The following is a 23,437-nucleotide window of genomic DNA, read 5'->3' as shown; positions in this document are numbered from 1 at the left end:
TAGATGAACCACTAGATAATTTAGTTTCCCACAGACTACACATAAAGTACATCACCATATAAATATAAATACACATTAGAGAGTACCATGATGTTCCTTTATTGAACAAGGATGAATCAAAGCAAGTAAACCATCAGCTCCTTCCAAAACTGAAGTCACACAGTGCTCTACAAGACAAAAAGCACAGAATCAAAGCATGCAGTTTGAGACAAACTGTTAAAATTGCCTTGCCTATACAGCACAAAAACCTAACAAAAATGCCTCTGCCATTGCAGGCCCAACTTAAATCAACATGCATATTAATTAAAATAATTTAACACATATTGGTCTCTGACCAGCCGACCACAGCCGTCATCCGGGAAGATGGCAGGATTGTCCCAGTCTATGAGAGCTGGCACTCTGGGGGCCCTCTCCTTTCTCAGGCAGGCCACATTGTGGAGGACAGCACAGGCCACAATGATATCACATGCCCTGTCTGGGCTGACTCTCAGGTGGGTCAGACACTGAAAGCGTGCCTTCAGTAGGCCAAATGTCATTTCTATCCGGGCCCTTGTTCTGGCATGGGCATGGTTGTATGCCAGTTGTGCCTCCAGAGGGTCTGCAAATGGAGTGAGCAGAAAAGGATGGCAGGCGTACCCTCTGTCACCCAGCAATACACCCAGGAATTCACCTGTGAATACAAAATGTTACCATCACAACCTCATAAGTTAATCCATGCATTAATAGCTTGCAAATAAAAAGGACCTTTTTTCTTTTTTTATCAAGAACATCACAGAGTTCATACCTTCATGTTGAGCAGCTCTTCTGTCTCGCGTCGATATAGCACTGTTGATCTAGCAGTGTGCTGTCAACCTCGCCCAGATAACTGTGGGCGCAAAGCTGTATTGATCAACCACATGCCTTTCAGCGACAAGCATCACATGATGCCCGACTAATGGACTTCACTAGTCAGAGCTCTCCAGTGGTGTAGTCTACGTTGAACGCAGGTATACGGCGTATACCCACCTCTTTTTTTAGGGGATTTCCGTATACCTACCTAAAATGCTCCGTGTACCCACTTAAAATTCGTTTTTCAATTTTTAGAATAGCACAGCCACGTTTCATCAACTACCACTTCTCATGGAAGCCTTGTTATAATTTAACAATACAACGACAACACTTCAGAATAGCATTCATTCGGAAATTGCGGCAGTCAATCAATCTCCCAGGGATTCACTATCAGTGTTTTGACAATAACGTCCCATAGAAACTCTTCTTCTTTGTATTAGTTGAAAGCGGTGATTCTCTAACGCACAACAGCGCCCCCTATAGGAGTGGAAGGTGGAAAACTAAAATGGATGTGTGTATATATATTTTTTTATGTATATTACATATATAAACGAATGTAATACACATATATATATTACAATTAATTAATTCTGACAGCCCTTGTGTATGTATATATATATATATATATATATATATATATATATATATATATATATATATAACAACCTCTCTCAAGATGTGATGGTGTTCTGCTGCTTTAAAACAATCACTCTGTTAGGTCTCGCTCTATGAGGGATGAGTACAAAGATTAAGTGCCACAGGGAGTCCCATTGCCACTGAGATACACAGCACACAGTCCACACAATCAAAGTGAGTTTATGCTGTCCCTCATGCATGCAAGGGGCAGGTAAACATGTTTGTCCCTTAACACGTTAAGACAGCATTATAAATGTGCTGTTACCAGAATGGCAATGACCAAGTCGTAGTGCATTACTAAAAGCCCTGTGTTATGTCATAGTATTGTAGTACTATGGTACTTAACTTTTCAATGACTATTACAGCGCGCCACTGGAGGTACGGCGTGCATTAAGGGGCTACTATTGGTCCCGAGTCCCGACCCCTAGTTTGGTACCACGGGCCTATGACTGGCCAACTACACAGTATACCCACCTCAAAAAGGTAGACTACACCACTGGAGCTCTCAAAATCTGTTGGTTTCCTGTTGGTTATGAATCTTCCATTTTCATTTTTGACTCTACTACTCAGGCTTCAGTCTTCTGTGTTCTGAGCTGGTTGCTCATAAATCTGTTGTTGGATGATTCATATGTGTCTTCGGTAAAGTCTGAGAACCTTGAATTACGGATTAATTCAAGATATGATCTAACATTTTCAGTGTTGACGTACAGTTTGTTGTAAACAAAAAAAAAAAGGATTGTCTTCATTAGACATAATTATTTCTAATGATACTACAGCTACATCCTGTGATTAACATCATTATATTCTGAAGCAAATTATTACGAGAAATGTGTGTATAAAAATGTGCGGGAAAGATTTTGGTATTGTGCAAAATGTCTAAAGGATACACTGAGGTTACAAATGTTCACATTGGGGGACCATGACTTTAGAAATGAGCACTTTTTATGTTGCAACTACAAGTATTTGATATAGTATAACCCTTACCATTACAGCCATTACATACAAGGGAGATATCATTAAAAAGTTATCGCCTCTGCAACAGTCCTCCGACTCGTACTCAATGCTCCATCTATGATTACTATCAACAGGAAGCATATATATAGCACATGGTTGTGGCTGAAATATGACATTTAAAACCTTAATGTTAATTTAGCACAGTACAGTTAGCCTGTGGACATGATACATACAACAGCCAAAGCAGGATTTTAACAACACAACAGCCCTCTTCTTCTAATGAACCAAACTTTAGATATGACTACTGTGGCTTGACAACCAAATCAAATATATGAGCTGAACAGTTAGGACAACGGTTTCAATTTAAATCAAATCAAAGTACTTTATTAATCCCGCAAGGGGAAATTCTTTTTATGCAGCAGCAAACAGTGAGTACACATAAACCAAGTTATACTGTAGACAATCAAAAATAGAGGATAAGACGAAAAGATATATACATAGTATAAAAATAATAAAAAGAAATATGTATTCACAGAATAAAGTAATTATGATTATGAAACTGTAAACCGATGTTAAACTGTGCAAATCAATGATAAACCGATAGGAGAGATGCAAACAGAGTAATGAAATGTGTAAACTGTTTCCTCTGTGGCTCAAAGGAGAACTGTTGAAAAGTCTGATGGTGAACGGTAAGAAAGACTTCTTAAACCGTTCTTTTTGACAGCGGAGCTGAATCAGTCTGTTGGAGAATGAGCTCCGCTGTCCCTGCAGTGGTTTGTGGAGAGGGTGGGAAGGATTGTCCATGATGGAGAGCAGTTTGTTCAGTGATCTCTTGCTCATTGTGTTATTTGGATTTTCAAATAAATGAGACATGATTTAATCTTTAATGAGCTTGTGCTCAAACTTTAATGTCATAACGAACATCATACTTGTCATGCAGCCTGTGGCTTCTCTTGTTCATCAATACAACATATATATCTTCTTCTTTTTATCTTTCTTTTTTAAACACACATCTATTGCATTACATATCAAAACACTCTTCACTGACTCAAATGTCTCCAGTTTCAGTCCAATAACTGTGCCAGCCTTTCGTATTAGTTTGTTGATCCTGCTGGCATCCCTGGCACGGATGCTGCTCCCCCAGCAGACTACAGCAAAGTAAATGGCACTTGCCATCACAGACTGGTGGAAGATCTCCAGCATCCTGCAGCACACATTGAAGGATCTGAGCTTCCGCAGGAAATGCAGTCTGCTCATCCCCTTCTTGTACACAGCTTTGGTGTTGGTAGTACAGTCCAGTCTGTTGTTCAAGTGCACACCTAAATATCTGTAGTCCTCAACAACACCAGCCTCCTCACCCATGATGTCAACAGGCTTGCTCATGACTCTTGTCCTCCTGAAGTCGACCACCATCTCCTTGGTCTTGTCCACATTCAGGAGCAGGTGATTCCGGCTGCACCAGTCCACAAAGTTCTCCACCAACTACCTGTACTCCGACTCCTGCCCATCCTTGATACACCCGACCACTGCAGAGTCATCAAAGAACTTCTGCAGGTGGCACGATTCAGAGTGGTACTGGAAATCAAAGGTGTACAGGGTGAACAGGAATGGAGACAGAACAGTCCCCTGTGGAGCTCCTGTGTTACTGAACACCACATCAGACAGACAGCTCCCAAGACGAACAAACTGCGGCCTATCTGACAGATAATCAGCAACCCAGGAGACACTAGATGAGCTGACACCCATCCCTAGCAGCTTCTCACATGAAATATTTGGCTGAATGATGTTGAAGGCACTGGAGAAAATAAAAAAACATGATCCTCACAGTGTCTCCACCACCGTCCAGGTGAGAGCGAGCACGCTGCAGCAGGTAGATGACAGCATCATCCACACCCACACGACGCTGGTAGGCAAACTGAAGAGGGTCCAGTGCAGGTTTCACCAGCAGTCTCAGGTGGGACAGAACCAGACTCTCCAGGACTTTCATCACGTGTGATGTGATCGCGACTGGTCTGAAGTCGTTGAGTCCAGATGGGTTGGTTTTCTTTGGTATCGGTACTATGCAGGATGTTCTCCATAGCACCAGTATCCTCTCCTGCAACAGACACAGGTTGAAAATGTGTTGCAGGATACCAGATAGCTGGGCCGCACAGGACTAAAGGACCCTCGGGCTGATGCCAACAGGTCCTGCTGCTTCGGCATGTTGGAGTCTCTCCAGCTGCCTCGTCACCTTGCTAGATGTCACAGTCATGTTGGGGGGTGTGGCTGATCCTGAAGAGGTCGTTGGAGTTGGGGGGTTGTAGTCCAGGGTACTCAACAGGGGTGGTTGTGGGGAAAGCAAGGGGTCCTGAGCTGAATCGGTTGAAAAATCCATTCAGCTCATTTGCTCTGCCCTGGCTGCCCCCCTGCTGGTGGTCTTTGATGTTGAAGCTGGTTATCTGCTTCATACCCTTCCACACATTGTTGATGTTTTTCTGCTGGAGTTTTTGCTCTCCAGCTTTTTTCTTTTGGAGTCCTTACACCTTCTCAGTTCCGCCCTGTTAGCTCGATTCTTTCATTGGAAGCTCAAGAACAAGCCAGGGTAATCTCAAGTTAAATAAAGTGTTTATTGGTAGTCACACGTAAAGCATATCAGCGCTGGGCTCAGTGGAACAGAGCTCCCGTAGGAAATCCGTCAGATTGAGCCTCGATTTCCGGGTATCATTTGTATATATAGCCTCATCATTTCACATAGGTAGGACTCACACTCAAACGAGTATGATTGGACATGAGTAGGTTCAATATGCTTCGTCATATTCTCTGGATCAGCCAAACAATGTGTGTGTGTGAATCTTGCACCTGTTTTCCCAGGCTAAAGGCTGAGTTATACTTCTTTTAACTGCCCTTGCGCTTGCGTCTTGCGCTTGCGTCTTGCGCTTGCGTCTTGCGCTTGCGTCTTGCGCTTGCGTCTTGCGCTTGCGTCTTGCGCTTGCGTTAATGGCTCGAGACGTTTATGCTTCATTTTGCTTTGCCGGATGTGATGTAGATAGTGGCTTGCATCTTGCGTCTTGCGTGAAGTTTAGAAAATTGAGGTGACACACGCAAGCATGCAAGGGGGGGCTTGCAACCGTGCAAGGGCTTGCGTTGCGTCTTGCGTCATTGACCATAAATCAGGCTTAATTGTTTTGTCTCCCCATTCCTGGATCACTTTAGGTCATCGTGGAAAAGTATAGAGACTATTTCATTCATAATGTCTAAGAACAAAGCCAATTTTAACAGGCCTCAGTTCATGCTGCGTCCTTTTGAACTCATCCTTGTCACCAAGTCTGAAGGCTCTCTTCTTTTTATTCAGAAGAGCCTTCAAGTCACTGGTGATCCAAGGCTCGTTGTTGGGGAAACAGCGTACAGTGATACAGGGATAGTGGTATCCTCACAGAAGTTGATGTAGTCAGTGATGCGGTCTGTGAGGTTGTTGATATTGTCCCCATGTGGTTCACAGAGCACAGTCCAGTCCGGTGTTTCAAAGCAGTCCTGCAGGGCTTCGCTGGCCTCCTGAGTCCACCTTCTCACAGTCCTTGTGGAGACAGGCTGCCTTGAGACTACAGGAACATACTTATGGCGCATTTCCACTAGCTCGGCACGGCTCGATACGGCTCGGCACGGCTCGGTTTGGTTGTGTTTCCATTACAACCGAGTATCACTTCGTGCCTCCTCGACGTGGGCAGGGTCGTCGTAACACGGCTGCGCAAAATCTCCGTGACGTCATTTACACGGCGCCGAGCAACGTACAAATCCGGAAGACCAGAACAACAACAAGGAGTGGATTTCCTCTGCGAAGCCATCTCGTAGCAGTACAAACTTGAAGCAGTAAAATGTGGAGTCTTGTCTTGAGTCTTGTATTTATTTATATTCTAGTCGGTCGTTGCGCGGTTATGACGCTTCCAGTGACGACACTCATCGGCCAATCAGTGGAAGGCAGTCGGCTGACGTCACGTTTTAGTAACGCTTCGGCTCGCTTGGAACCAGGGCTGAGGTGATACCAAAAGTATACCCGGTTGCAGGTACTGCGTGCTAGTGGAAACACGCAAATAGCACGCCGAGCCGTGCCGAGCCGAGCCGAAGCGAGCTAGTGGAAACGCGCCATTAGGTGTTAACAGGACCTTGGTTGAAAACACCAGTTATGGCCACAAATGCCTCTAGGTTTTGAGACTGTAGCCTAGCAACGGTGGTGTGTGCAGTTTCACATGCTGGTGCTCCAGAAGCTGAAGGTGGGATATAAACACCAATCAGGATAGTGGAGGAAAATTCCTGTGGCAAATAATAAAGTCGCATACTCACAGCAGTTTCCTGTCAGTAATTAATCTATCTGGTACATTCATTCTCTTACTCGTGATGGAAGAGACTAACTTGATCCATATTTTTGTAGTGTTTTATATACACATTCATGTACATACTTTGGAAAGTACGGCTACAAGCAATTACATCCTTTAAAACATATAACGTTTAAGCAGTTGTTACGAGAATAAAAATACTTAGTGTGTCTTTAAAAGAAATAAAAGGTCTGTTATCATCATGCAAATCAAAGCAATGGATTTGTGGACAGTCATGAAATGAGGCAGTGAGACTAACAGTTTGGCAATGTAATTCCTTAGATTTTAAAATTAAGGTGAAGAGAAGTTATTTATAAACGTTGACAAGGAGATTTCAGAATAGCAGACAATGGTAATTGTATCAAATGTGAGAGGTGGTGTATAGAAATCCCACCAATCTGTGTAACTGCAACATTTTTGTAACATATAGGTAACAAAGTGGATTTCTTGATTTAGGGACCCTAAATAACACATTTTCTTCTTTCCCTCCACTATTTTGCATCCATCACAGGCTGGTGTTTGTCATTGTTGCCACTGCTTACAGCACTGTTGCCCTCCTATATAACAGAATGACTAAGCAGCATATTGAGACCGTATTTTTAGAAAATGATCACCGTTTGAAAAGTTGTCAAATAAAAAGTATTGAGCTTAAAAAAAATATTTTACTCATCTAAAGTACACTGAAATGTCCACAGCTTAACTTCAACCTAATTTATGGCACACAAAGATATTAGTTGTACAATCACATTGTATTTATTTGTTCTGTTTGCCTGTTAAGTCTCATGCTTTGGGGGTTTTAGCTAAAATACCCCAGTCATGATGTAAATGCCCACTTGCCAACACCTCATCATTATGTTACATTTTGTGCATGACTTTCCCCACATTTTGCTCTATCTGAATGATTCCAAGAATGCCAAAACTATAATATTTCGCTGGTCATACAAACCATAAAGCACAAGATAAACCTATATACAAGATATACCTCCGTGGACATGCAGGATAAATAATATTCACAAAGTCACGCGTAGACTTCTACGGAAGAGTATTAGGGCCAGGGATAAGAAAAAATATTTATATTTTGCCTGTCGAGAATAAAGTCGAAATGTCGAAAATATAGTAATTAGATGATGGACCAGAGGAGTTGACTTTTTTCTCGAAAATTCAACTTTATTCTCGACATGTCGACTTTATTATCGACAGGCAAAATATAAATATTTTTTCTTATGCCTAGCCCTAATACTCTTCCGTAGAGTTCTTATGTTACAATAGCCGGATAGAAAAATTTGAATTTCAAATTTGCCTTGAACGCACCGAGCGCGGTCCTTCCTGTTGTCCGCACCTTAGCAGAAACACCGTGCTTTCTGTCCGCACCTTAGCGGAAACACCGTGCTTTCTGTCCGCACCTTAGCGGAAACACCGTGCTTTCTGTCCGCACCTTAGCGGAAACACCGTGCTTTCTGTCCGCACCTTAGCGGAAACACCGTGCTTTCTGTCCGCACCTTAGCGGAAACACCGTGCTTTCTGTCCGCACCTTAGCGGAAACACCGTGCTTTCTGACCGCACCTTAGCGGAAACACCGTGCTTTCTGACCGCACCTTAGCGGAAACACCGTGCTTTCTGACCGCACCTTAGCGGAAACACCGTGCTTTCTGACCGCACCTTAGCGGAAACACCGTGCTTTCTGTCCGCACCTTAGCGGAAACACCGTGCTTTCTGTCCGCACCTTAGCGGAAACACCGTGCTTTCTGTCCGCACCTTAGCGGAAACACCGTGCTTTCTGTCCGCACCTTAGCGGAAACACCGTGCTTTCTGTCCGCACCTTAGCAGAAACACCGTGCTTTCTGTCCTCACCTTAGCGGAAACACCGTGCTTTCCATAGGTGCTTTCTGCCTGCGCGCATGTCGTGACCTTGTATTTTTCAGCCTTGATGTGAGAGGAGCGTCGCCCTTCCTGCTAACGGAAACTAACGTGAAGAAACCAGGGCAGGCAGATCTCAGTGGAAATTAAGAGCCTAAATATTATAATTTCACTTAAAGTTTACGTCCTTTATTTAGTCGTTGTTACTCTGTACTATCTGCGTTTGGTGACTGTTGCTCTGACGGGAAAACAACTAGCAGGAGGAAGATAAGGGCAGTGTGTTACCTGGATTGGGTAAGGGTTTTAGTCATTTCGCTGTTGTTTTTCCATCACGTACGTTTAACTCATTTGCTGCATTACGCCTCATTCACGCTTGACAGGTACTGCTGGCTTTATTACATCTGAATGACACTGGGCGGTTACAGGTCAAAACCAATGAGATGGACAAACAACACTAAACATTTAAATCATTTAGATTTCTCGAAGGCCTGTGTTTCCATCCCCAGATAACAGAAGCTGTACGGTTGTTTTAACGCATGTTATACGCACATAATGTTTTGGGGTTTTTTTGTGATGTGACTGCAGGTTTTTATGAAGCTGTGTCACAAGAGTTTTGCATACTTTCACGGTAGCCTACTGACTTGGAAATTGGAGCAGCTAGTGAGCTTTATGGGTTACATGCTGCCTCTCTGGTTTACACGCAAAGCCCGAAAGCCACATCCTTCCCCCACATTTCTTTTTTCAGATATGCCCTGTTTTCGTTTCGAGACTATAATTAGCCCAGCATGTGCAGAAGTGACCTCCTTTATCTCGTGTTTTTTCTCTCTCTCTCTGTCTCTCTCTCACACACACTCACACTCACACAGTGTGTGCACCCTCTTTGCCTCTCTTTTGTCCAGGCATGGCTGATTTGCTCAAGCTGCTGCTCCGGGTGGCCGAGAAGGCTGCGAACGTGGCTCGGGTCTGCAGGCAGGAGGCTCCTCTGTTTCAGCTCCTCGTGCAGGAGAAGACTGGAGATGACAAGAACAAGAAGTTTGTGCAGGACTTCAAGACGCTCGCCGATGTGGTGATCCAGGAAATGATCAAACATGATGTGGGCGCACAGGTGGGAGCAGTTTAGGTGTGACTGTGAACCAGCAGAACAAGTTACACATGGGTTACATGTTTACTGTGACGTGTGGTTCCTTTTGTGCAGATCCCCGAAATGGTTGGCTTCATTCACGGAGAGGAGTCCAACAAATTTGAAAACGGGCTTGGTAATGACTTGGTATTACACATAACACCCTACATGTTGCATCATGGGAACATTAAACAAATACCGGACGGGCTAAACATACAGCTGGTGTTATGATAAGCACATGTTTTAGTGGAATACAAAGCCAACACTTCCCTGTGTCACCGTGTAAAGATTGTGCAGTGCAAACAGTTGAAGTGGTTTGTTGGTTTGTGATCAAAGCCTTATTGTGTCACCAGGAGAGAGTGTGACGGTCACAGTGTGCAGCACAGAGGAGGAGACTGCGAAACTGCTGGCCACAGTGTTAGACGGTGACCACACGGCGGCTTCTCTGCTAGCTGAAGCCATCCACCAAGACCCGACAGCCATTGAAGCGAGCACAGATGGCCTCACGGTTCCACTCAGCCCCTCTGAGCTGGGCATCTGGATTGACCCCATAGGTAAAAAGCCTTCCTTTTATCTAACATCTCAATCACAGAAACTCCTGAGAACCGAGCTGAATATTGAAATTGTATTAATGTCTCTATTGTCTCATTTTTATCTTTTAGACGCCACCAGCCAGTACATAAAGGGACGTGAGGAGGTGGTGGAGGAGGGCCTCTTGTCCCCTTCAGGTCTGCACTGTGCACTGGTCCTCATCGGGGTTTACCTCCGGAGCACAGGCGAGCCTGTCATGGGCGTTATCAACCAGCCGTTTAACCAGAAAGATCCAGCGAGTGGATGGTGAGTTAAAACACAAAATACGGTCACTACTGATTGGTCTTCATCATTTTAAGACACTTTTGTTTTTAAATCGTCTCGTACCTTCATCAACTCTCACTTTGCCAAACTGTTTTAATCATGCCTAAAGGTTTGTGGATTTTTCCTAGATCTGAAAACCAAACCCCTCGCCCTCATTTCCTTACTTTATGAAAAGTTTGTTTCTTTGGGAGATCATCTGCAGCTGAGCCTGATGATTTAACAATTAGATACATTGAATCTCAAAGGTTTTACCTCGAGCCGCTGCATCATTTAGCTTTTTTATGACAACATTCACCTCAGACTTGTGTTGCAGAAATGTTTAATGGCTTATGACCAATGTTCCACTAAATATCAGCTTAATTCAACTGGTTTTAGCGGGTAGCTGTGTGTTTTTCCAGCATGAAGTTTGGCCTTCTGACCTGACCACTGATTCTTTGCATTCTCAGCTGGAGAGGGAAGCATTACTGGGGTGTGTCCTGGGGCAACATCAACGTCTGCTCAGTGTCGCTGCCTAAAGGTGGACCTGGGGGGGGGCAGGGGCTGTCGGCGGTGCTTAGTTCCAGCGAGAAGCAGGTGGTGAAGGAAGCTCTCACCACACTGTGTGGCCCTGACAAGCTGATGTACGCTTCTGGAGCCGGCTACAAGATCCTGTGTGTCATCCTGGGTCTGGCGGATGTTTATGTTCTTTCAGAGGGAAGCACCTTTAAGTGGGACTCCTGCGCACCTCATGCCCTGCTCCGAGCCCTCGGGGGGGGTGTGGTGGACTTGACTAAGAGTCTGCAGTCTATATGTGGAGCACAGGATCACAAGACAGAACTGACCTACCACCAGCCTCACACTGAGTACACGGGAGCCGACCAGTGGGCAAATCATGGCGGCCTGGTGGCGTATCGAGACTGTTCTCATCTACGCATCATCAACGGGGCTCTGAAAGGCAAGCTGTAGGTGACAGTGAGCACAAACTGAAGTATTTAATGATGCATATATGATCATATGAATGTTTTCTACATTAGTCGGGGAGTGGGGGGAAATATTTTAATCAGAAATACTACCGTTTTATTTTTAACCAGATTTACGTGTATGTACATACGTGTTAAAAGCAAAGTGAACGTCAGTTCTGAGCCAAAAAATAAAGGTAATATATCGTAAAAAATATTAATGCTGAGTTTTGTTACACAAAATGTTTGCTGTGATCCTCACGAGCCTTTAAAGATTCATCCATCCATTTTCCATACCCATCCCAGCTGCTTTTTGAGGAGAGGCGAGGGACACACTTGACAAGATCACCAGTCTATTGCAGGGCCAACACAGAGACAAACAACAATGCACGCTCATACTCAGCGTGGAAACGTTACGCATAAAGACCCCAGGCGGGTCCAGAATCCAGAATCTTCTTGCTGTGGGGTGACAGTGCCAACACCTATATCACCGTGCAGCCCCTTAAAGACTGACGTTTGCCATATGTATCCCAAAACTCAAGCTAACCAAGTCAAAGGTTCAATGATTTGATATTCAGAAGTAAATTGTATAAAGATATAAAGAAACCCGTCTAAATTTGGGTGTAAATATACTAAGGTGGCTTATTTACTTTGCGTCAAAAACCATGCATGAAAATAAACCTGCAGCTCAGGCTTCCACTGTCGTCAAAAATAAAATAAATGTATGCGCTGCATAACGGGGGGTTTCTTTTTGAGGTCGTTTTTCATACAGAGCCATTCAGACGTTGGCTTCTTCCTTGCAGACAGAGAAAACTAAGCCTTATTTGTCAGTTTTTTTTTAGTTCAGTCCTGCGAGACGGGCACGGAATATTTCTGAGATGGTTTCTGTGTTGCATGTAGAAATGTTAGAGCGAGAGGGTTCACTGCTGAGAAACACTGTACTGCTGGAGGAAATGTAACAAGGCGTCATAAGACTGCTTCTGACCAAACCGCAACATCTTTGTTAGAAAGAATTGCAGTTCTAAATGCGCTTTCACAATTATTGTATCGAATTTAACAAGTGAAAGGTCATAATGACAGCTGCCTCTGTGAAACGGCTCCTTGTAGGGAGCAGAGGGATACGCATGGCCTGCCCTCTTTTCAGCACCAGAATACAGTTTGTTAAAAGTCAGCAAGTGGAAAAGAAATGAGGTATAACGGTGACTCAGTCTTTTTCACAGTTAAATAACACATTAAGCCAGACTGAGGGATGGGCGCCATGCAGGCAGCAACAGGTTGGCTCTGTGTGTAACCTTCCTTCAACGTGTTACTTTTTTTTTCTCTGTATATGTATTAAGTGGCAGTGACATGGATTGTAATAGACAAATTGTTCGTATGTAATGAGCAGAAAATGGAACAAACATTGTGCATATAGGAAATCGTCTTTATTCTGAAAACCAGAGAAAGCGGGGAAAACAAACCCAACCGTGAAGTTTTAAAACCGTTTGCCTGCCAGGAACTCGCCTCCTAATTGCCTACAAAAAAACCCTGATGATTGTCAGATATTTTTTGCATTAATTCTGCATATTCTGTCGAAAAAAAAAAAAGAAAGAAAAACCAAAAACCTCTGGCTTGTCGGCTCTTCTCGGACTCCGAACTGCTACCTCTTTAACACACAGCACCGCACAATCTCAACTCACAAAGTATGGAAAACAAAGCATCGCGTTAAACGTGGTCATGGCTGTGGGTCCAGTTTCCTAAACGGGGACGGACGCAGGTAATCGTAGGTTTATTGTGATCTGAAAACATGGGTACAACTAAAACGAAGAAAATACTGAAGATCTGGAGCTAATATGAGTTTGTTAGGTTGTTAAATTTCATTCTGCCGATCATAAACTCCTATTAGCTCTCGTTTGCTTTTTACCAAAACTTTTTTTACTCAATTCAGGACAAGGCTCATAACTTGAAACTGGCTCTTTAGGCTTCACTTATTCACTCCATGTTTGGAAAACTGCTCAAACAGAACAAAAGCAATTTGACACATGAACAGAGACTTGGCAAACTTAGCTTCCAGCTCATGTTAGTTCAAACTACATTTGCTCCTGTCAAGCTTCCACAATGCGCCTTACAGCAACACACTACATTTCCTGTGTTTTCTCTAGAGTCTAATGGTTGTGCAATGAAAGTTTGTTTTTCAAAATTTGAATCCCAAAAAAAGTCTTAATTTGCAAACGAGCTGTTAGCTTTCAGCGTAGCTGCACCTCCTCAGCAGCAGCAGGTGGAGGGGGCCTAGTTTGGGTAACTCGCTGATGACAGATGTTGTGACAGTGGTGGGTGTGCAAACTAAAAGAAAATTAGCACAAAATAAAACTGTAAACGTTAAAAAAACAAAAAAAACAAACAGCCTTTATCAAATGCCTGGTTGCATGTAACTGCCATATCACTACACTCAGAATCCTCACATCAAGTGTAAACAACAACAGCGTTTATTTCTTCTTCTTTTTTTTCTTTCTTAAATGAAGCTAAGGTTAAAAAATAAAGTGTCACTTCTATGCAAGGCCCGCGTCAACGAAACCAACTCCTCCTCCGTGTTGTTACAACCACCGAGGAAATTAAAACCAAATCAGTCGTTTTAAGTTTTTATCCGATTTTCTGTGAACCTGTGACGTTCGAATCTGAACCACATGAACCGTTATTGAATAAGAGCTTTGGAGCAGAAGACTGTAAAAGCTTTAAGGAGCCACAGAGGTGGCATCACAGGCGGGAAGTGAGCAGACAAAAGGAAATATGACTCGGTATGTAATCATTACCAGAATGGCCGGAATCAAACTAAGAGTCATGGCTTCACATGCTCTGAAACTAGCAGAAAATAGCTCTACGGGTGACTTTTAAACCACTCAAGAAGACCCATGATAATTTTTTCATTGATCTGGTCTTAGTAAAGTTTTCTTCTGTAATCTGAAAGAAGGACTTATTATGTTGAATGTAAAACAAAAAATATCAGCGTGTCATGTTTCGGATAATGTGGTTCAGATGTGTCGAGCTTAGAGCCGGTTTAGATGAACTCCTGACGTATGGCGCGCTGCTCCAGAAGCAGATCCAAACATCACTATCAACAGTGAAGCTGTGCAGGTCCTCGTTTTCAGTGCTCAGTTAAGTGATCCATAAATAACACGGACTGTACTCTTCTCCTCAACCGTCACTGCCCAGAGCCGGCGTTTTACGAGCAACCTCACACAAAGCGTTAAGACGACGGAAAAAAAACTGAAGCATGAAAATGCAGGCGAGTAAACCATGCAATGACCATGGATTTGGCAGGAAATCATGAAAAGGAAAACGTCTCATTACAGCATCCTGATGAGCATTTCAGTTTCAAAGGCTACAGTCATCTTTAAGACCGACGACAAAATGAGATGCAATGACAGATACAGCACCATCACTACCACCTCTTCAATACTCATTAAGTGAACTGGCTCCTCTTCATGACCAGTCTCCCTCTGCTCCAGCTGATCTGACGGCAGCCTTAAACCCAGGGGTCCTCTCCAGTCCAGATAGTGGCATGCCAACAGGCAGGCGAGAGACAAGCATGCCCATTATTTATTGTGTCCCTGCACTGGTCATTTTGATACACTAATGGGTCAACGAGCTTCACCTCTGGAAGGGTTTGCGAACCTTCTTCCTCCTTCTGGGGGGTTTGCCACTTTCAGTCCACGTCTCGTTGGAATCTGGCCGATGTCCTCCCGGCATGAAGAAACCCGTTTGACCCGGGGGAGGTGAGAACGAAGCTGCTCCAGCACCAGGGGGGTGATGATGAGGTGGACCTGAGGGGAAGAAGTTTCCATTGGCAGCCATGTCATTAGGCGGTCCTCCCTTGAAGATTCTGTTGAAGAAGTCCTGCAGGTCGGCCGGGTTCGTGGGACCTGTGGCGGGTTCTGATGGCGTCCTGAAAGAAAACAGAATGTTCTGAGTTTCTTCTTCATCCATTTATTTTGTTGTTTTTCTGGACTGTCAGGTGAAATAATGCTCTTTTCCACTTTTACAAACAGTATTGTGCCTGTGCCATACGAGCACAACAAACAAGGTTCCATGTAATGAATATGAGAAGAGACTTTAATATGTAGAACTGTCCCTTTCTTAGGGGTTCAAATACAGCTGGACAATTGACACAAAACAACTGTTTGATGGACAGGTGTGGAGGATTCCTTCATTCTTTCTTTATTAATCAGATATGGAAGAGGTCTGGAGTTTATGTGACATTTGCTGTGAACCCACAGCATGCAGTCAAAGGAGCTCTCAGTGCAAATAAGAGGCTAAACCTAACCAAACCTAAGGCTGCGCAAATAAAACAATTCCATTCTTAGATCTTAGGCTAAATTAAGAGTTGGGTACATTTTGGGAGAAATAAACTGGGGAGCTTGCCAACATTAAAAAGGCCTGAACGTACACGGAAGAAAACAGTGGAGGATAATCACAGAAATGCCATTTCCATAGTTCATGAAAAAACATTTCACAACATCCAACCCGGAGAAGAAAACTGTGCTGGAGGTAACGTCATGATCCAACATTAAAGAGCAAAGTTTTTGACGGTAGATAAGTGGAATATTCCACAGTGACCGGTCACCTGAGCTCAACCTGTATGAGCCATATACGCAAGTTGTTTTATATCCATAAATCTGCTTTTGTCTGCACACTTTATTGGCACTTGGGCGATCGGCGTGTCACTTCGTTTACAAATAGCTACATTATCCTGTCCACCTTACTAGGCACTGATGATTGAGCTGTGGAGTATAAGTCATGTAATATGTGTTTGTGAGGTTTCCTTTGCTCACGTGGAAGAAACTGGAATGAAACATGTTGGGCTACATTGTGGTATATAAAATGAACAAAAGATTCTCAGAAGTTACACCTTCTCCCGTGCAAAAGTAGATGCAGAAATACCTAAATACAAACAAACACCTGCAGATAGCTTCAGTAAAGGCCTTGTGAAGTATCACAAAAGAGGAGACGCATTCATTGGTGATGTCTCTTTGGGTTCCAGACTTCAAGCAGTCATTACTTGCAAAGGATTCTAATCAAAGTAATAACAATAAGCCCAACAAAAAAAGAGTTGAAATAAAGCGCTGAAAACTATTTGGAGATGAATCTCTTCAAATCTGAACATAAAGGTCCAAACACAAGAGGGAGCTCTTCTTACTTCAGACTAAACAGGCTGTTGGTATGTATTAATGTGATAAAGACATCACAATGAAATTCATATACTGTATTTTCATGCTGACATTTGTTTTTCTGGACCTCAGACCTAATTTTGTTTAATTTTTTAAATGAAATCTTAACGTTTCTGTGTGTGAGTAATGATTCGTTTATTTTTCATCAACTGGGTTGAGCCTACTGCTCCAGATCAGCTGGGCTGTTATCCACATCACCCTTAATGTCAGCAGGCCGAAACCAGCTGCAGAAAAGTAGGGCTGTAGATCCTTCAAAAGCAAAGCAATTTCACAGTATAACTACACACTTTTACAATCCAAAACTAATGTAATATAGACTCTTATTGCGAGCAGTATCAGTCAGGCCGGCAATAAAACCAAAGTTCAAAGTCAATAAACTCTTTCAGCCAGACAACATCCTATGCAGCACTGGATCCAACACTAAATACAGCCTGCACCATGAACCAAAAGTGACAAATTAAGTAGCCTGAATCAAGATGATGAATATATAAATAAATTACATAGACACAAGAATCACAGCACTCTAAAATATGTTGTCTGTGGAAACCTGTGGATTTAGCTCACAATTACCACAGAATTGTGACTGTAGAACTGTTTTTGAACTGCTGAAAATGCAGTGCTGACAGTATGTTTTGTCATAGGCCAGGCCTGATTGAAGCTGCAGGACCTTGGAAGGGTCAGTCCTGAGATATATGGTACTGGGAGGTTTAGAGAAAACTTATGACATGTCAAGATGGAACCAAAATGTCTGGACCTTCCTTATAGAAATCATATGAGGAAGATAACACCTAAAGACAGATTTGTTGTTTTGCACATACTTTAGAGTATAAATAGGACCTGGATTCTCTGATCGAGGTCTTACCTCTGATGCATGCCAGCTGTATGACCCGGTGTGTACAGTATTAAATATTACTGAAGACTCTTGATTCCAGTCTCATCTACTTTGACTCTCGGTCCTCCCTACAAGTGCGTTATCATTTAAGTCCATTTGTTCGTGTCATTCAAACACACAACTGTTTCTTGGAAGTAACAATAAATGTGAACGAGAGGGACAAAACAGAGTGTGTTCATGCACCTGGACATTCAGAAGAATAACCAGACTTAAGAAGAGATGATAACTTGAGCACCACTTGTATCACTGACCTGTTCATGAATTTCTGACCACAGTGAGCCAAAACCTACACCTGCGGGGACGTACCTTTGTCGTGCAGTGTTGCCGTTGTTCTTCGAACCGAAGGAGATGTGATACGGTACACGATGTGTGTCGGGAGAAATGCCTATTCTTTGGCAACCCGCCCACTCTGAAACATGACAGAATCACAACAAGTCACTCGACTGAGACTGACAAGAACAAGTAAAAGAAAACAGCAGATGTGTTTCCATCAGCGCATCTTTAAGTTTCACGTGAGAAAAGGTTCATTGGGAGGTCAAATTCCAAAGTTTCCCTAAAATATTTGTGCATTCACTTGTGAGGGCTTTTTTGACTTCCTCCTCTTCCAGTTAGTGGCCACAGCTGTTTATTACAGCCGTGCAGGATGTTGCCAATACTGCCATCTAACACCGTTGGGCAGCTGGTGGTGTCAGCTGTACATGTTTTGGTTTTCTTTGTTTTCACCTGAAATTAGCTCGACAACCAGATTTAAGATTTAAGAAAAGGATACGTAATGATTTAATGTAAACTACAGGACTACAGTTTGTTACTGATGAGCAGGGCAGCAAATCTTTAAATAGAAGCTGATGCTTACCTGTAATGTCATACACCTTTCCTTCCATACAAGCAAAGTATGTGATGCGTAGACCCAACATGCTGGACTCAGCCCACAGGTCCCCCTCCTCAGCACTATGGCAACAGTTGCATTCAGCACAGAACCGGGCCTCAGCAGGGTCACGATCCATCTCAAATCGCCTTCACACATATGAGACAGTAAGGAAGTACCACTGTGGTGAAAGGTAATTACACTGAAAACGATTCAGCTACAGTTCATGCAGCGCTGTACGTTTAGGGACGTTACACCAGTACTGTGATGATAATGATGATGCTGGGCGTGTAGCAACATACTTGTGCTTGCCTTCACATTTGGTACACATCATGGTGTTCATCGCTTCCTTCAGGTCATCTTGCAGTTTGGTGAGAAACTCATTCATGGACTTCGAGAGCTCAGTTGCTGCCATCCGCTTCCTGCGAGGGAATGAAACTACGGTTTGCTGATGCAAAAATGACAGCCAGGAAGTCAGGTACCAAGGTAATGTATCAGTTTAGGCCAGTTATTGAAAATCATCTTAACAGAAGCAAAAAATCTTTTGGAGAGCAGAGGCCACTGTAGCCTTTTCTGAATATTGCAAAACTTTGGACGGTCTACTGAGGACTGCAAGAGAGATAACTTCTGTAAGGTGAAAATATAAAAGCACTTCCATAATAATAGTAAAATATTTATTTCTTTCCTTTTTCTGTCTTGGTGTTGCACCACATTTCTTTGTTTACTTACAACTCATACTCTCGTCGTGTCTCAGGGTTACTGACAATATCCCAGGCTGCCCTGAGAACCTTGAACGCCTCCCCAGCTCGTGGGTGTTTGTTCTTGTCTGGATGGACCTGGAAATTAACAGAGTAAAAAGTTGATTATCAATGCTTACTGCTGGCAACCAAATATATTATTGAAGCTACATTTCTGATTCTCTGTATCCACCAGACACACCTGGACAGCCAGCTGCCTGTAGGCCTTCTTCAGCTCAGTCTCCGTGGCATGCACCTCCACACCAAGCACTATAAACGGGTCAAGCTCATCCTCTGGTACCTCAGCCAACGCCAGCAATCTCTCCAACTCTTGGACTGGCTCACCTCTTCCTGCCCTGCCGGGTGAGTCAGGTGTTGATGGTGGTAAGCGACCATCCCTCCTGAACCTGCTTCGAATTCTGTCCAGCAGGGAAACCACCATCTTCCAAAACCTTGACTCCAGAAAAGCTGTCCCGTAACGTTTCCCCCTCTCTCCACCAATACGAACCAACACCCTCTTTGCCCACTGGGAACCGAGAATCACTACAGCACAGAAAAGTCTGAAACAAGATAAGACAGTCGTCTTTACCCACTTCACTGACCTCACAGTTTTATCCAGCAGGTCAGCTCCTGTGCGTTTTGTCCATTTCAGAATCCGATTAACATCTGCCTTCATTCCGGGTACATCAGTGATTTTTAGAAGAAGCTGCTGCCCAAACTTGTAAAGTTTCACAACACCAGTTTCCACTCCAACTCCACAATTGTGAGTTAAAGTCACAATAATCTCAATCAACATGTGGATGCATGAGATGCACCAAAAGCTCAGAGATTCTGAGAAAATCTCTTTGAAAGCTAAGACAAGTTGGTTGCCAGTCCGCCGACGACCCCGGTTCTGCTGATGGTGGTGGTGGTTGCGTCTGCGAGTCTGCTTGTGCCGACCGCCACTTGACATAACATTGCCTTTCTGAAAGGAGGAAAAAGCGCTCTGACTGCCCTGCTCTAACACTGATCCACTGCTTCTTAATTTGCACTTCCTTCCGCTTCCCACATTCCTCCAGCCAGACTCCCCATTCATGTGCTGCTCCTTTGCGGCTTCATCCTCTTCTTGATTTATAACCTCCGAGTTCTCATGATCTGCACTACTGTCATGCTCAAACCCATCTGAAACCTCCTCAGTATCCTCTTTTGCCTCCGTGGATCCACAGTACTCTGCTTCCCCGGCTCCAGAGTCTTGTGGAGTAGCAGGATTTGGGATTTCCTGAGATTTGAGATAGGATGTTTTGTCCTCCTGCTCGCAGTCATCATCAGTTTCTCTGGCCTGCCACTGACTTAAGTCGGGCACTGAGGCCCAATCACCATCAGGGCTCTCCTCGTCATCCATCTCCTTCTCAGCAGCGTCTTTCTCCATGTCGCTTACAGCTGACTGATTGAAGAGCTGTAAAGTTGGAATCTCATGAAAGAGGATCTCCTAAATCCATAATCAGCAGCAACATTTTCCCCTGAGTCCCATTCAAAAGTGAGACTGGGGGTTCCTAACAGCCAGACTCAGGACTGCCATGTCAGTGGCCACTTGTGTTAGACCGCTTTTACACAGCTCACATGATGAACTGGGTCACCTGAAAAGGAACACGAGAGTAAATGAGCACTTATCTCACAGCATACATTCCCACACCATTCAAAAACTATGGAAATAACTCATTTCAGTGGAGATTTCACTGCATCCCTCAATTAATCAGTCCAAGCCCTGTGACCAAGACATTTGCTGCATTTGGAGATAAATCGGTTTCATCTACAAGTTACTTTATAATGTTTTTTTTCTTACACAAACGTGAAAGCGTTTAAAACAGTTTATCAGCAGAAATATGGCAGCTATTTTGATAATAGTTTCGGACATTTGTAAAAATAAAACTTTTACCATTTCTATGATTTTCACAAAGCAAACAAGCAGCAAATCAATAAGGAAAATAATACAAAGCTACATTCAAAAGAGTTTAAGATAAGCAACTAACCTATAGTTGTCAAATACTGCTTTTACTTAATAATTTACATAATAACCACATGACTTAACTATATAACAGCAACAAGGAACATTTGTCTGATTTCAGTACCTTTAACACTGCTTGATAACACTTACACATCTCTACATAAATGACGTTTTTAACGCAGACTCTTAGTAGCAACAGAGTACTTTTCCAGTGTGTCATGGATACTTTTACTTTAGTATACGTGCTTTCTTAACACCTTCGAGAGACTTTATCATGACTGGAAAACAACGTTTTAAGGAAACGTCCTCTTCCAAAGATCAGCCAACAAACGAAATAATATTGTCATTCATTAACGTTTAACTTTGAGATAATGACAATGGGTGCATTTGTCCAGCTATAGTAGAGGTGAGAATAGGAAAAACAAACAGGCTTTGTTAAACATGTACATGTGTAAATGCAAAACAAATAACAGTAAGTAATACTGTTTTGTTTGCTAATGCAGCTTACCAAAGTCGAACACGGTATCAAAAAATTGAAGGTGAAGTAATAAAACGTTACAAAGTTTAAAGCCGCCAAATAGAGGCAAACAGCTCTGGCGGACAGCTTCCTCATGTTAAAGGTGTTAACACTACATGTTTTGTTTTTGTTTTTTTACACGTCAGCTAATGTTAACTGGGTGTTAGCATGAGGAAGCAGGATGACAGACATAGCTGAAATTAGCTCACGTTTAACTGGCTAACCTGGCAATATTTCCACTATATAGGGTGTCAAACGAAGATAAAACGATGACACAAACATGTACTTTTACCGTTGACGCCTTTAGCTCTCAAGCAACCAACCCAGCCGCTAACCGTTAGCTAGTGACAGTTACGAACAGAACTAGCTAATATTAACGCTTGTTTCCTCTTCCTGTAGAGTTTGACGAGTGCGCCAAGACAGGTTTCAAACACAGGACGAGTCCAGTAAGTAAGAGTATTCTTTACCGTTTTGCATTCAAACAAACCAGATGTCATATATACCTCTAAAAATAACTGTGTAACCTTGTTTGTTAACAGACAGCCAAGTGTCCGTGTTGTTTTTTTTTTTCCAAACCCACTTCTTCTTCTGCCCTTTTCCCTACTTTCATCAACTTTCCTCTTCCTCCTCCAATCTCTTCTTCGCTGTTTCCTGGCAGTTAGCAAACAACAGAGGGACGCTACTGCCATCTAATGTTGTGTAGACAGCTCACGATTACTTTGAAAAATAATTGTTACTCAGTTAAGAATAAACGTCAGTTTTGTTATTCGTAATATAATCCAATGAATCACATACAATTAAATCTAATTTGAAAACCAAAATCTGAACACCGGTACATAATTTTTTTTTTTTTCAAAATGAATAGAAACTCAAATGTGGAGCCTGCATATATTCTTTCTTCTTTAAAATAATGTTATAATACCATTTGAACATTGAGCATCCTTATTGATACAAAAACACTACTGGCACACACTGCAGTGCACAGTATCTGTGTAGTTTACGACATGCGTTGCTCGTTGCAATAAAATAGGCTAGCTTACATCAAAATCTGCCTAATAAAAAGCATCAAAATACCCATTATAAATGAACATTTAAAAGAAACAAAGTCCTGTAGTTATGACACCAGTAACAAAACTGGCAGCCTGAGAGGTGAAACCTACTTTGACATGCACATTTGGAATTGGTGAAATCAAACCTTACAAAAACATGACTTTCTAAAAATGTCTGCGAGTGCGTTGCAGAGTATTTTGCTGCCCAATTTAAGATGTATTTTGAAAAGGTCACAGTCTAAATGTAATCAAATCATTGATTGAGCCTTTTAGTTGTTATTACTTCTATAGGTAGTCTGATTACAAAACAGATAACATGTAATCAGTTACTACCTCTGTCACAAACCAACTTTGAAATACTGTTGATATCCTCAATACATTCTTCAGCCCTACAGCAACAGTTACTTGAATCTTGTTTCAGGCAAGCTTGCCTTTTATGTTTTGTTTTCTCTGACTCCATTTTTAAAAAAAAAATTTTTGATAGGTCTCACTTGTTTGTGCATATACTTTAGGCCCTGTAGTGTGATAGCACACAATGGATATGTTGTAGGCTAGGGTCTGTGTTATATTGTCTTGTGAGAGTGTGGATTTGCAAGTTTTAGGATTTAATTTATCATACTCAAGTGTTTATTGTGTTTGAAACTGTCATCCC

At 42.8% G+C, this 23,437-nt stretch overlaps 2 protein-coding genes and 1 long non-coding RNA gene across 7 annotated transcripts; 1 reads left to right on the top strand and 2 right to left on the bottom strand.

The window, feature by feature from the left end:
* Positions 1-83: 83 nt before the first annotated feature.
* On the bottom strand, positions 84-1,338 carry LOC142377054 (uncharacterized). Its single transcript, XR_012769487.1, has 2 exons — positions 785-1,338; positions 84-670 (listed from the first exon to the last, which is right to left on the bottom strand). It is a non-coding gene; the product is annotated as an uncharacterized LOC142377054 (long non-coding RNA).
* A 7,269-nt stretch (positions 1,339-8,607) lies between these two features.
* inpp1 (inositol polyphosphate-1-phosphatase) lies at positions 8,608-11,754 on the top strand. Of its 2 annotated transcripts, none has more exons than XM_075462080.1 (6): positions 8,608-8,918; positions 9,491-9,729; positions 9,820-9,880; positions 10,098-10,298; positions 10,407-10,581; positions 11,046-11,754. In XM_075462080.1, the coding sequence occupies exons 2-6, from the start codon at positions 9,526-9,528 to the stop codon at positions 11,542-11,544; spliced, it is 1,140 nt and encodes a 379-aa protein (XP_075318195.1). In that variant the 5' UTR covers positions 8,608-8,918; positions 9,491-9,525; the 3' UTR covers positions 11,545-11,754. The 2 variants fall into 2 exon arrangements, with proteins under 2 accessions (XP_075318195.1, XP_075318194.1); XM_075462079.1 differs by having other exon boundaries at positions 8,609-8,918; positions 9,524-9,729.
* Positions 11,755-12,945: 1,191 nt separating this feature from the next.
* On the bottom strand, positions 12,946-22,354 carry dnajc14 (DnaJ (Hsp40) homolog, subfamily C, member 14). 4 transcript variants are annotated; one of them, XM_075460776.1, is made up of 7 exons: positions 22,204-22,354; positions 19,438-20,851; positions 19,228-19,334; positions 18,801-18,920; positions 18,487-18,647; positions 17,940-18,042; positions 12,946-15,459 (listed from the first exon to the last, which is right to left on the bottom strand). In XM_075460776.1, the coding sequence occupies exons 2-7, from the start codon at positions 20,641-20,643 to the stop codon at positions 15,165-15,167; spliced, it is 1,992 nt and encodes a 663-aa protein (XP_075316891.1). In that variant the 5' UTR covers positions 20,644-20,851; positions 22,204-22,354; the 3' UTR covers positions 12,946-15,164. The 4 variants fall into 4 exon arrangements, with proteins under 4 accessions (XP_075316891.1, XP_075316892.1, XP_075316894.1 ...); XM_075460777.1 differs by having other exon boundaries at positions 22,240-22,354; XM_075460779.1 differs by having other exon boundaries at positions 22,261-22,342.
* Between the last annotated feature and the right edge of the window lie 1,083 nt (positions 22,355-23,437).

This window comes from Odontesthes bonariensis, chromosome 3 (assembly GCF_027942865.1).
Source record: "Odontesthes bonariensis isolate fOdoBon6 chromosome 3, fOdoBon6.hap1, whole genome shotgun sequence".
NCBI classification, from domain to species: domain Eukaryota; kingdom Metazoa; phylum Chordata; class Actinopteri; order Atheriniformes; family Atherinopsidae; genus Odontesthes; species Odontesthes bonariensis.
The sequence above is the reverse complement of the archived record's forward strand: the minus strand, read 5'-3'. Positions and strand labels throughout refer to the sequence as shown.

Excerpts from the sequence above, each read along its gene's own strand:
- inpp1 (XM_075462080.1), top strand. The coding sequence starts at position 9,526 with ATGGCTGATTTGCTCAAGCTGCTGCTCCGGGTGGCCGAGAAGGCTGCG. Across the intron at positions 9,881-10,097 it reads CAAATTTGAAAACGGGCTTG|GAGAGAGTGTGACGGTCACA; the intron begins GTAATGACTTGG and ends TTGTGTCACCAG. Across the intron at positions 10,299-10,406 it reads CATCTGGATTGACCCCATAG|ACGCCACCAGCCAGTACATA; the intron begins GTAAAAAGCCTT and ends TTTATCTTTTAG.
- dnajc14 (XM_075460776.1), bottom strand. The coding sequence starts at position 20,643 with ATGGAGAAAGACGCTGCTGAGAAGGAGATGGATGACGAGGAGAGCCCT. Across the intron at positions 18,648-18,800 it reads AAATGTGAAGGCAAGCACAA|GCGATTTGAGATGGATCGTG; the intron begins GTATGTTGCTAC and ends ATATGTGTGAAG. Across the intron at positions 15,460-17,939 it reads GGCAACACTGCACGACAAAG|GACGCCATCAGAACCCGCCA; the intron begins GTACGTCCCCGC and ends GTTTTCTTTCAG.